Source organism: Phytophthora parasitica (assembly GCF_000247585.1).
Source record: "Phytophthora parasitica INRA-310 unplaced genomic scaffold supercont2.1, whole genome shotgun sequence".
Taxonomy (NCBI): domain Eukaryota; phylum Oomycota; class Peronosporomycetes; order Peronosporales; family Peronosporaceae; genus Phytophthora; species Phytophthora nicotianae.
The window spans coordinates 1,664,623-1,675,272 of record NW_008634126.1 but is presented as its reverse complement, the minus strand read 5'-3'; the positions used below and the strand labels follow the sequence as shown (position 1 = coordinate 1,675,272).

General features: G+C 52.3%; 8 protein-coding genes across 8 annotated transcripts; 3 read left to right on the top strand and 5 right to left on the bottom strand.

Moving 5' to 3' along the window:
- Window positions 1-34: 34 nt before the first annotated feature.
- Window positions 35-1,453, top strand: PPTG_00427 (hypothetical protein; the record flags this gene model as incomplete). The annotated part of the gene is made up of 1 exon (XM_008891829.1): window positions 35-1,453. One exon carries the CDS (start codon window positions 35-37, stop codon window positions 1,451-1,453), a length of 1,419 nt encoding a protein of 472 aa, XP_008890077.1.
- Window positions 1,454-1,455: 2 nt separating this feature from the next.
- PPTG_20736 (hypothetical protein) lies at window positions 1,456-2,211 on the bottom strand (the record flags this gene model as incomplete). Its single annotated transcript, XM_008892934.1, has 1 exon — window positions 1,456-2,211. The coding sequence occupies one exon, from the start codon at window positions 2,209-2,211 to the stop codon at window positions 1,456-1,458; it is 756 nt and encodes a 251-aa protein (XP_008891182.1).
- Window positions 2,212-2,248: 37 nt separating this feature from the next.
- Window positions 2,249-2,995, bottom strand: PPTG_20735 (hypothetical protein; the record flags this gene model as incomplete). The annotated part of the gene is made up of 2 exons (XM_008892933.1): window positions 2,249-2,852; window positions 2,919-2,995. 2 exons carry the CDS (start codon window positions 2,993-2,995, stop codon window positions 2,249-2,251), a joined length of 681 nt encoding a protein of 226 aa, XP_008891181.1.
- A 649-nt stretch (window positions 2,996-3,644) lies between these two features.
- Window positions 3,645-5,076, bottom strand: PPTG_00425 (hypothetical protein; the record flags this gene model as incomplete). The annotated part of the gene is made up of 1 exon (XM_008891828.1): window positions 3,645-5,076. One exon carries the CDS (start codon window positions 5,074-5,076, stop codon window positions 3,706-3,708), a length of 1,371 nt encoding a protein of 456 aa, XP_008890076.1. The 3' UTR covers window positions 3,645-3,705.
- Window positions 5,077-6,083: 1,007 nt separating this feature from the next.
- PPTG_00424 (hypothetical protein) lies at window positions 6,084-7,815 on the top strand. The gene is made up of 2 exons (XM_008891827.1): window positions 6,084-6,205; window positions 6,276-7,815. The coding sequence occupies exons 1-2, from the start codon at window positions 6,120-6,122 to the stop codon at window positions 7,693-7,695; spliced, it is 1,506 nt and encodes a 501-aa protein (XP_008890075.1). The 5' UTR covers window positions 6,084-6,119; the 3' UTR covers window positions 7,696-7,815.
- On the bottom strand, window positions 7,671-8,215 carry PPTG_00423 (hypothetical protein; the record flags this gene model as incomplete). The annotated part of the gene is made up of 2 exons (XM_008891826.1): window positions 7,671-8,089; window positions 8,133-8,215. 2 exons carry the CDS (start codon window positions 8,213-8,215, stop codon window positions 7,798-7,800), a joined length of 375 nt encoding a protein of 124 aa, XP_008890074.1. The 3' UTR covers window positions 7,671-7,797.
- A 223-nt stretch (window positions 8,216-8,438) lies between these two features.
- On the top strand, window positions 8,439-9,861 carry PPTG_00422 (hypothetical protein). The gene has a single exon (XM_008891825.1). The coding sequence runs from the start codon at window positions 8,481-8,483 to the stop codon at window positions 9,741-9,743; it is 1,263 nt and encodes a 420-aa protein (XP_008890073.1). The 5' UTR covers window positions 8,439-8,480; the 3' UTR covers window positions 9,744-9,861.
- PPTG_20734 (hypothetical protein) lies at window positions 9,793-10,168 on the bottom strand. The gene is made up of 2 exons (XM_008892932.1): window positions 10,100-10,168; window positions 9,793-10,039 (listed from the first exon to the last, which is right to left on the bottom strand). The coding sequence occupies exons 1-2, from the start codon at window positions 10,123-10,125 to the stop codon at window positions 9,835-9,837; spliced, it is 231 nt and encodes a 76-aa protein (XP_008891180.1). The 5' UTR covers window positions 10,126-10,168; the 3' UTR covers window positions 9,793-9,834.
- Window positions 10,169-10,650: the final 482 nt, after the last annotated feature.

Genomic DNA, 10,650 nt, shown 5'->3' with positions numbered 1-10,650 from the left:
AACCTGTCCACTATTTGGTGTGTTTTAGAGCGAGATGAACAGCGTCATCCAGCTACCAGCACGATTCAAGAGAAATGACAAGAAGGAGATTAAGAATGAGGTATCGACAACGTCCACGCTGCGTGACAAGCTCCAGTCGGTGCGATCCAAGCGAGTGACGACGTTTTTCCGAGCCAAAGCAGCACAACGCGCTGGGATTCGATATCTGACGTCGGTGGTCGGTAGCAACAGCGACGCTGTGTTGACAGTTCTACGATCTCTACGTCAGCTCGCACGCGGTTTCTTTACTCGTAAATTAGAGAAGTTGACGGCGTTCATCGGTCAGAAATGGAGGAAATTGTGGACACTCATCGGTTATAAGAGTGTAAAGAGTATGATGCAGAGAACATTGGGGAGAACATTTGGTCGGAGTAAAGACAACGAACGACAGCACGCGCGCATGTATCAATGTTTGTGTCGGGCGTTGGCTCGCTTGGGGCGATCGGCTATTGCTACTGCTCGTAAGCGACGAGTAATTGAAGATACAGGTAGAATAGCACGAGAAACAGTAGATGGAGTGATGAAGGAGGTAGCGGTGAAGGTTGCGGCTATGCGAGAACGTGAGCGTTTGGGAATTCACGCTCGAGTGATCCAAAGACTGTGGAGACACGTGAAGAATAGTGAACAAGCTGGTGTTGAAGCTAAAGTGCGGCTGTTGAGTTTACTCACGAATTTACCTCCGATACTTCGTGAGTATCAACAGACTCAACGACAAAGGCTGCAGACTGTACACGAAACTAGTGTAAACACTGTTGCGTATTGCATCCGTCGTGCAGCCCAGCGGTTAGCTGCACGACTGGTTCAACGAGTATGGCGAGGTTATTGTGCTCGGAAAAGAGTTCGTCGAATTCGCGAGTGGAAACGGAAGAAGTTTGTGCGTCAACGACAACGGGAACGTCTGCGAGAGGCTCGTGGGGCGTTGCTGGAGCCTTCGGAAGCGGAGAAAACACGACGTAAAGTAGTGAAAACTCGGCTGCTAGCTCGTCAAGAGATGCCCCTGCCTGTACCTCAGGGTCGATACCAACGTAGAAGAGGTGAACGAGTTTCACTACTGGAACCTTTGCCATTACAGTCAAGACCGCCACATACTTCTTATACTGGTACTAAAGTGCAGTGCGTGCCCTTCAGTCGCTTCGAGAAGATAGTTGCTCAAGATGCGCGTGTAAATCTGAGTAATGTGTGGGTAGCGATTCCAGTTGGACACCAGGAATTACCACTTGAAAGAGAGGAATTAAAGCGAGGGTTAAGTCCTTTACTAGTAGGAAAAGGAAGGAGACGGCAGAAAGGAGCGCTACAGACAACGTACGACTGGGTACCCGCTCATCTACTGCAGAGTAAAGCAGAGAGAGACGCAACAGCATTACGAAGACAACGCGCAAGTCCGTCTGTATCCAAGACTATCCTCGACTTTTAACTTTAACCTGAACGGTACAAGCGATAACCGGCGTAAATGACCCCCGGTACGAAGAACGCGACCATGAGAATAGCAGACATGAGACTGCTGAGAGCGTAGAAGGTAATGTACCCGAACATGAACGTCGGTATGACTGCGATGACGTACAGCACTGGTATTCCTCCAGGAACTTTGGTAGGACGGGGGATGTAGGGCAACTCACGTCGTAGTTTGATGATCGCAGCGATGATAACCAATTGAACGGCAGCGGAACAGGCGTTGGTCATGGCTAACATACTGTCAAAGTCCAGTCCTACCAACCCCACCATGAGCACGAGAGTGAGAATGCTGGCATTAAATGGACTCTGGAACTTGGCACCTCTCTTGGATAAAATCTTCGGAACGAGGCGGTTCTCAGCCATTCCGCTGACGAGGAACGTCATGACATGCACCGCTGCCATACACATGCCGGCAGTCCCGCAGCACGACGCGATCTGGATCAAAGCTTGCAGGAATTCCCCTCCGACGTAGTAGGCGAAGAACGGGAACGAGTTACGATCCAGCATGATCCACGACTGCGCGTCAGTCACGATCCCAGCGGTCATAGGAACTACGTAAGTGACGAAAATAAGGAGAAACGTTATGGCAATGGCCCGTGCGTAAGAACGAGCTGGATTCTGCACTTCACCACCGAAGACGGAGGCGTTGTGCATCCCTTTGAACTTGAAGAAGAGCGCGTTCAGCAAGTTCGTCCAATGGATGTCGATATCTCCAGTCATAGCGACGTCTCTAGTGTTGGGGTTGTATGTGATATTCTCATGGCGCATCTGGAAGAGATCGTCCAAGTCTGAAGACTCCACAATGGCCCAAACCGTGAATACGGTGAAGCAAGCGATCAACTAGTAGGCTCAGTCGACCCACACTGTTAGTTCCTAGCAACGTTGGACCTGTTAAGATAATCGCAATTGCTGCTTTGATGCCGTATGTTGCAACGGAAGACTCGATTTCCATGTTGTAGTATCGGGTAAGTAGACTCAGTAGTGTTCCAGGCATCAAAGCTCCTCTCAACACACCAGCAATCCATGACCAGTATCCCACTTGAAAAGCCCAGAAGGGGCCGAAAGCGTTCAACACCCAAACCGTGAATCCACCGTCTTCTGGGAATGCTGAGCACAGTTCAGCTACGATGTAGGCAAACGGGAATGCGACGAAGAAAGCGTAGAGGATAAATCCTGATAGACCAATTAGAGGACCTGCTGAAGAGACGACGTCTTCGGATCCGATGGGACCAGCGCAGAGATAGACGTACAGAATGGACACGATACCCACGACCCCAAGACGACGGTGGTTTACTTGTACGGGATCGAACAAAATCGGAGACGGATCGGTGATTTCAACTTTGTCGAAGGTTCCCAAGCCACTGTTAATAGAGCAACGAGGCTGTCAGTGCGTGTATTTGGGATTCGTTGGAAAGGTATTTTCTTACACGAATGAAGCTGCAGGAGCGTAGAGCGTGATATTCACATGGGGTTCGACACCCTTTAGAGTGTTGTCTTCTAGCATTGGAAGTGCTATGGTGCCAATGGTGTTTAATATCTGCTTGGTCAGATCGGATGTGTCGAGTGTGGCTCGCCAAGATGCCGTGGCAGAGCTGTTTACAGTCACCGCTTCATTGCAACTGGTTGGTGAGGGTAGATGTAGAAGAACTGTTTACGGACATCCAGTAACCATAGGGACACTCAAAAGCGGTCAGCATCCCAGTGAAGCAACTGCGGGCGTCTGTAAACTCGACTTTCTTATGACTTGTAATGCACGCTTCCACGATGGTTTAGGAGGGCTCGATTGAAAGGGCATCTGGCCAATACGTATAGTTACTTTCCGAAAACAATTGAATTGTCATTGGGTCAAGGCGCAGGCTAGAGATGAAATCCGTAGAGTGCAACGGCTGCGGTGACTTCACTGGGGAGGAATGTAGCGATTGACAGACATTGTTGCCATCTGGTACACTTGATACCAAAACGGTCTGAGTGGGTCGGTTAGCTGACAGCAACACCAAATTCCATCGTCTAGGTCCTACACCTAGACTCTAGGTGTTTTGAGTTTGCTCGAAACTTGGTCTTGCCGAAATGAAGATGCAAAGGAGCTTTATTTTTCAAGAGCAGGGAAACGAAATACACAAGTTAAAAGGGATGAAGTCTACACCACGATATCATACATTGACAGTTTACAGAAACTTTGACTCACAACAAACACTAACTCCTTCACAAGCTGCTCTACGGTAGCATGGGGCACGGTTCTTGAGGATCCACACTCAGTTGTTTGGCTTCCAGCAGACACGACTTGCAGCACGCTACGGTCACGGGCTGAGGTCGAGCAAAGAGCCGACGCTTGACATGGCACTTGATGCAGACACCTCGGAGACACACGCCACAGGTGCGGTGGGTAGCGCCTACGATCGACGCCATGGCTGGTTTCTTGGAGCACACACAGCAGGGCTCAGCCGAAGCTTGTCGTCGAGAACGGGACTTCCGGTGGCCCTTGGAGAGCAACCGAGACAAAGTCGGCGGCATCGCAGCGATAACGTTCACCACCTCCGATGAGAGACTGGACGCCGAGTTGGAATATCCAGAAGGGGTCGAGTCTCCCGTCAATTCAAAGTCTTCCAAGTCTAGCGTGGACATGTCGTCGATTGATGAAGACGCCGAGTTCTCCGCTTTCTGCATTGCCAGGAGAGTGAGTCGCTTGGCTTCAGCGCTGTCCATAGCTCCAAGGACAGATAACATCAAGGAACAAGAAGAATTGTACACGAGGAATGAGGGGATATCACCGCCCAAGTCGAACATTCCCTTCGCATACACGTCCACAATGTGCGACCCCGGTACTTGACGGTAGATGCAGCAGAACATCATGTGCGCTCGGATGACGTCGCAGTCCTCGGGAGGTGGCGGGCATCCAGCAAAGTCCACGCTTTGGAGTAGGTAGTAAGCGTACCGTTCGCCCTGAGCATCGGTACTCGTTCCCATGGACTCTAGTGTGCATACATCGCGGAGTTTCATGATCTTCGCCTCTGTGAGAGCATCAGTGAGATTCCATTTCAGCGAGAGCTGACGATACGGGTCTGTCGGCGAGCTGCCTTCGAGTTTAGCGAGCATCGCGCAGTCCACGTGGCCTTTACTCAAGTAGGGCAGCGTCACTTGCATTTCTTCTCGAGTCTTGGCGTGCACGCCGTAGAGAACGTCTTCAAGCTCTCCAGCGATAGAACCAACACAGAGAACCATGGGTCGTTTGGACTTTGTGGCGCTGCGGCTCTGATCCTGAGTCTTTGAAGCCCTACGCTTGTAGATACTGAGCTCATTCTGGCGCTTCAATAGCTTCCAGTCGCGTTGACTCAGCTCTGGACGCTTCGTGCGATGATACTCGCTTTCGTGAGCCAGTGTTCGTGAGACGATACTGTGAGCGAGATGACGGAACGCTTGAGTCTCGCCATCAGGAAGCTGCATCAACGGGGTCTCCTTGGGGATTTCAACCGGAGAGGTTGTGTATTTTGCTTGATGCAATAGTTCTTGTACCTCTTCGGGGGCGGTAGCTCGTCGTGTTGCCTCCGGTGCTGGAAATGGGCGTTGAGCTGGTAGTGACTCCGCCATGGCGGTGGTTTATAGTGGAGATTGCGTTGGACAAGAGGAGAATTACCGAGTGAGATGAACTCGGTTGGTGCGAGAGTGAGTGGAGGTCCGCCCCAGCAAGTTCCGAAGAGGTGATGGAGGCTCATAGGCGACGACATCTGCTTCCAATGTGGCGTGCTGCGCTCAAAGTGAGCTTGCTATGGGCTCCAAAACACAAGACGCAACTCGGCTGGCAGGTGACATGCGCTTAGATTGAACAGGCTTTGTGCCCAGAACGCCATGTGGCTCATAATCGACTGGAACGCTGATAGATTCACACCAAATGGCGAATTTGAAATGCTGCATGAGTCAATGCCATTGACTCACGCAGTTGACCGCCCGACGGGATCAGAACGGGCACATCAAGTGAACCAGCCAGCTGCCTGCAACGGTTAATCGTTCGTCTCTCACCACTTGAAGTGAATTACTTCGCCGTTGCAATCGAGCAACCAAAACATAGTTGACGAACCTCCTCACTTCCCGGTTCCAACATTCAGCATCCATGAGTCAGATCCGGACATGGATATGGACAAAGCAAGCTTGCGTGCCTACTTGCCCGAGAGATGGTCACGTAGCAGATGGAGACGAATCCTCGTCAAGTGCATGTACCGGAAGCAACCAATCTGTAAAGTCACAGATCAAAGCGGTTGACGCGAACGGCTTGCCCCATTATACTAGCGCCAGCCGTTCGCGTCAACCGCTTGATGTCGGTCGGAGCTTTTGTACCATACGACATTCCAATCGAAGCGTCTTGAGTTTTTTTTAAACTTAATAGCGAAAGGACGTACTAATTTACAAAGGTAATCAAACGACCAGAGCATCTGGCTGTGTCGACTTTCTCCCTATGCTCACAAAATGCCTGCCTCTGTCTTCACGAAGCAGTTGCTTCGTAGAACAGAGTGTACCAGCTGATCGTTGTCTAGAGGGATCTCCAGAGAAGTCTTTACCACGGCCTCGTCGCTAGCGTCCACCTTCAGTACAACCGATCTGACCGAACAAATACAATTGCAACTCCGGGCTTTCCGATGCTGGAAGAGGGCGACCCAAAGCTCGCCGCACCCAACACGTTCTACGCTCCTCGCGAGGACGCCGCGCCCTTGGGACCCTTTGTGTGAGTAAAAATCCATTCATTGACACCACCAACAAGCGACTGACACGACTTCATTTGCTTGTCATTGTAGCGGACACTTCGATAAGGTTGACATGATTGAGCCGTCTCCGAGTTTGTACGATCGAAGACAAGCGCTGGCAGTAAATCACCGTCGTCTTGGAGTCGTAGGCATTGTTTCTATTCTCTACGTCTACCTGTGCGCTGGTCCCATCGGATCTGAGGCTGTCATCTCGGCCGGTGGACCTCTCATCGGTCTCTTGGGACTCTTACTTTACGCTCTCTTGGTCGCATTCCCGTTTGCCTACATTGTAGCTGAACTGTGCTCAGCATTTCCAGAAGACGGTGGATTTACGGTTTGGGTGTTGAACGCTTTCGGTCCTTTTTGGGCTTTTCAAGTTGGGTATTGGTCTTGGGTGGCTGGAGTGTTGAGAGGAGCGTTGATGCCTGGAACGCTGCTGGGTCTACTCACTCGATACTACAACATCGAGATCCAGTCGTCCGTGGTTTCATACTTCATCAAAGCAGCAATCGGAATCCTCCTAGCCATCCCCACATTTCTGGGCACAACTACTGTTGGTCGACTAAGTATCGTAGTGACTGGGGTGGTGGTCCTTTGCTTCACCGTATTCACGGTTTGGGCAATTGTGGAGTCTTCAGACTTGGACGATCTGTTTGAAATACGACGAGAAAACATCGAATACGACGCAGATACACACGATGTGGTCACGACGGGTGATGTGGATATCCAATGGACGACTCTCCTCAATACACTCTTCTTCAAATTCAAAGGCATGAACAACGCCTCTGTTTTCGGCGGTGAAGTGCAGAATCCAGCTCGCTCGTACGCACGGGCAATTGCCTATACCTGTCTCCTCATCCTCTTCACGTACCTGATCCCAATGACCGCTGGTATCGTGTCGGACGCGTTGCCGTGGTTCTTGCTTGATCGTGATTCGTTCCCGTTCTTCGCGTACTTCGTCGGCGGAAAGTTCCTCCGCACACTGATCCAGATTGCGTCGTGCTGTGGCTCCGCCGGTATGTGCATGGCAGCCTTGCACGCTAAGACTTTTCTCGTTAGTGGGATGGCCGAGAACCGCCTCGTTCCGAGAGTATTGGCCAAACGTAGCACCAGGTTCCAGAGTCCAAGGAATGCTGCGCTCTTGACTCTCGTGCTCATGTTGGCGTTAATCAACTTGGATTTCGACAGCATGCTCACCATGACAAACGCGTATTCTGCTGCTGTTCAGTTAGTTATCATCGCGTCGATCATCAAACTACGACGCGAGTTGCCTTACATCGCTCGACCGACTAAAGTTCCTGGAGGAATTCCAGTTCTGTTCGCAATTGCAGTTGCGCCAACGTTCATGTTCTGCTACATCACCTTCTACGCCCTCAGCAGCATGGTATCAGCTATTCTCATGCTCGCCTTCTTCGTACCCGGAGTCGTTTATGCGGGCTATCGTTTTTACTACCGTCGTTCACTGGCATAGCCCAAAGATTGCTTAAAGTAAGAGTTCTAAACCTAGATGGTGTTAGACCTTTTCATTAGATTTCGATGTACAGCGTTGTCGGTTCGTTCCTACGATGCCAATTCACTGGAGCGGTGTGCGAGGCAGTGGACGATCTTGTTCTGAAGCTTGTGAGCAACCCAGACGTAGAGCGGAAGTCAGGACCTTGGGGAAGTCACCGAGAGCAAGCACCGTGTCGTGCTCATCGAACGTGAAGATGGGCGGAGGACACGTCACGTGTGGCAGGGACTGCAGTTGGTACACCTCGTCGGCCACGAGGAGGAAGCCGTACTTGACACTGAGGTCTACAAGACGCTTACGCTTCTCGACACTGAGCGTACGACCTGTGGGGTACGTAGGGATAGTGTAGAGAATACTAGGAGCAACGCAATCGCTCGAGCTCGTCCGTGACCGTCTACTCCTCCCCCTGGATCTTAAGCAGACGCTCGAGCTCGTCGATGACCGGTCCGTCGTCCTCCACCTTGATCTTAAAGTTCTGCATGACGCAGTAGGTCACGAATAGCTACTCCGAATCCACTTCGTCCTGCTATCCCTTGGTCAGGAACTCAGCGAGAGCTGACGGAACTTGGTTGGGCTCAAGTCACATCGTACTAAAACAGCGCGATGCCTTCAACATGGTGTGTCGACACACAAGTTACACATGCATTCAGCATGGCTGGTATCGCCTGGCCAACCATTGGCTCGCAGCCTTTTGCAATCAGCTCCCCAGCTTTTTCACAATAGAATACGTCCGTCAATTAGAACCGATGTCTTCGCTGACGCTGTCGCTACCGACGCCCCCCGCGGACGCAAAGGAGTCCAAGGTTGTGCTTGGCCTGGGCGGCTACTTCGCCCAGAAGCGCGTGGAGCCTGTGGGCCGCGCCTTCAACAAGCGCGCCCGTAACATGGCCCGTGGCCGCTCGGCCAGTTGCGAGGAGCTGGACGACGCCACCAAGGCGCGCGAGACTCTGCGCAAGCAGGAGGAGTCGATTCTGCGCAAATACCGCCGCAGTATCCGCGGCAAGAACTTCTTGGATCTGACCATGTACCAGCAGTTGGGCCTGGCCGACGTGGGCTTCGACGTGACGGACGAGCAGGTGAAGAAGGCCTACCACCGTGTGCTGATCGAGCACCACCCCGACAAAACGGGCAAGACGGAGAATGACCCCAACTACTTGGCCGTCCAGAAGGCCTTTACCACGCTCATGGACCCGCAGAAGAAGCGCGCGTACGACTCGCAGTGCGACTTTGACGAGTGGATCCCCACGGGCAACGAGAAGATCAAGGAGAACGACGCGAACGGAGAGGGCAAGAGCTTCTACGAGCTGTACGGCCCCGTGTTCACGGCCAACGCCCGATTCAGCGAGAACAAGCCTGTGCCCGAGCTGGGCGGCGACGATAAGCCCATTGACGAGGTGTACGCCTTCTACGACTTCTGGAACAAATTCGACTCGTGGCGCGACTTTACGCACGACTCGGAGCACGACGTGGACTCAGCCGAGCACCGCGACCACAAGCGCTGGATGGCCAAGAAGAACGAGGCCGCGGCCAAGAAGAAGAAGAAAAAAGAGTACGCTCGTCTGGCCAGTCTGGTGGACCGCGCGCTGGCCAACGACCCGCGTATCCGTCGCGTGAAGCAGGAGGAGAAGGACCGCAAGGCCCGTGCCAAGCGCGAGAAGGAGGAGGCGGCCCAGCGTCTCATTGACGAGGAGAACCGCAAGAAGGAGGAGGCTGAGCGTGCGGTCAAGGAGGCTGAGGAGAAAGAGAAGGAGGCCCGTAAGGACGCCAAGATGGCCAAGGAGAAGCAGAAGAAGCTGTTCCGTAAGGTCAAGAAGGCCTTCCGCGAGCTCATGACGGCCGCTCACGAGCAGGGAGTGGAGGGGTCCATCGACGTCATCAAGACGGAGGACCTGTGCGACTCGCTCGACATGGACGCGCTGCAGGCCCTCGTGGCCGCCTGCGGTGGCTCTGCCGACAAGCTGGACGCGTCTGGCCTGGCTGCCGTCAACGAGGCTCTGGCCAAGCTGTAAAGCAGCTACAGCTCGCTGATTTGATAGACCCAAAAGAGCAAGATCTGATCAGAGTAACTACAGCTTCATTAACATACAGGAAATATCCGCATCAAGTTGCAACCGTGTTCATTTTGCCGCTGGTAGAAGTCTGCTCGTGCTTTCTGGGGCTACTACTCACGACGGCCTGCACTGTCGTCCCCACGAAGATGGCGGAGACACCGCGGATCGTGGCCTCTCGAGTAATTTTGATCTTTTGACCGGTCTTGTGATCTTCTTGCTGTGCGAATTGCAGGCGCTTGCGTGGCGTGCAGGGTCTAGATCGGCACAGGTGAGAGAAGAACGTCATTGAATCGCATGCTACGCTGGCTGCGTACCTTTCGGGAAGTGCTGCGTTTTGCATCGCTGTCGAGTGGGGTTTTCTGGGCTGCGGGCTGCCGGACAAGTTGGGAAGTGCCACAAGTGCTGTGCAGCAGACTTACTGCGTTTTACTGGACAACAGGTTATCTATATCCGCCACTTGATGATGGAAGCTATGATAAGAACCAGAAGCTGTTCGGTCTTCAATTCCTTACACGTCATGACTCATCCACGGCAATGAAGCGCGTCGTGATTGAATACTGGTATGCATAATCGACTCGTTCGTCTGCAGATCTAAATTCATGGGCTCACAGAATCTAAGGTCTTGGAAGCTATTGATACGCTGAACGGCACTGGACTCACTTCCGGGAGGGTGGTGCCGTCACAGGTGTGCAATTAGAGTGAAGGTTGAGCACTTCTCCGTGATCCTAAAGCTCGACTCACAGGCTTTATCGGTTCAACATTTGGATCGTAACAGCAACAATGCTCTTGTGCAGTTGTGACTTTTCCACAGTTAAGAACCCCAGAATAGGAATATTTGACTTCAAATGTATTCCATTTTACGATT

What these genes read in the sequence shown, in the direction of transcription:
- PPTG_00424 (XM_008891827.1), top strand. Translation starts at nt 6,120, where the DNA reads ATGCTGGAAGAGGGCGACCCAAAGCTCGCCGCACCCAACACGTTCTAC. An exon ending in GCGCCCTTGGGACCCTTTGT is followed by an intron (nt 6,206 to 6,275) that starts GTGAGTAAAAAT and finishes TTGTCATTGTAG; the next exon opens with CGGACACTTCGATAAGGTTG.
- PPTG_00422 (XM_008891825.1), top strand. Translation starts at nt 8,481, where the DNA reads ATGTCTTCGCTGACGCTGTCGCTACCGACGCCCCCCGCGGACGCAAAG.
- PPTG_20734 (XM_008892932.1), bottom strand. Translation starts at nt 10,125, where the DNA reads ATGCAAAACGCAGCACTTCCCGAAAG. An exon ending in AACGCAGCACTTCCCGAAAG is followed by an intron (nt 10,040 to 10,099) that starts GTACGCAGCCAG and finishes GTGCCGATCTAG; the next exon opens with ACCCTGCACGCCACGCAAGC.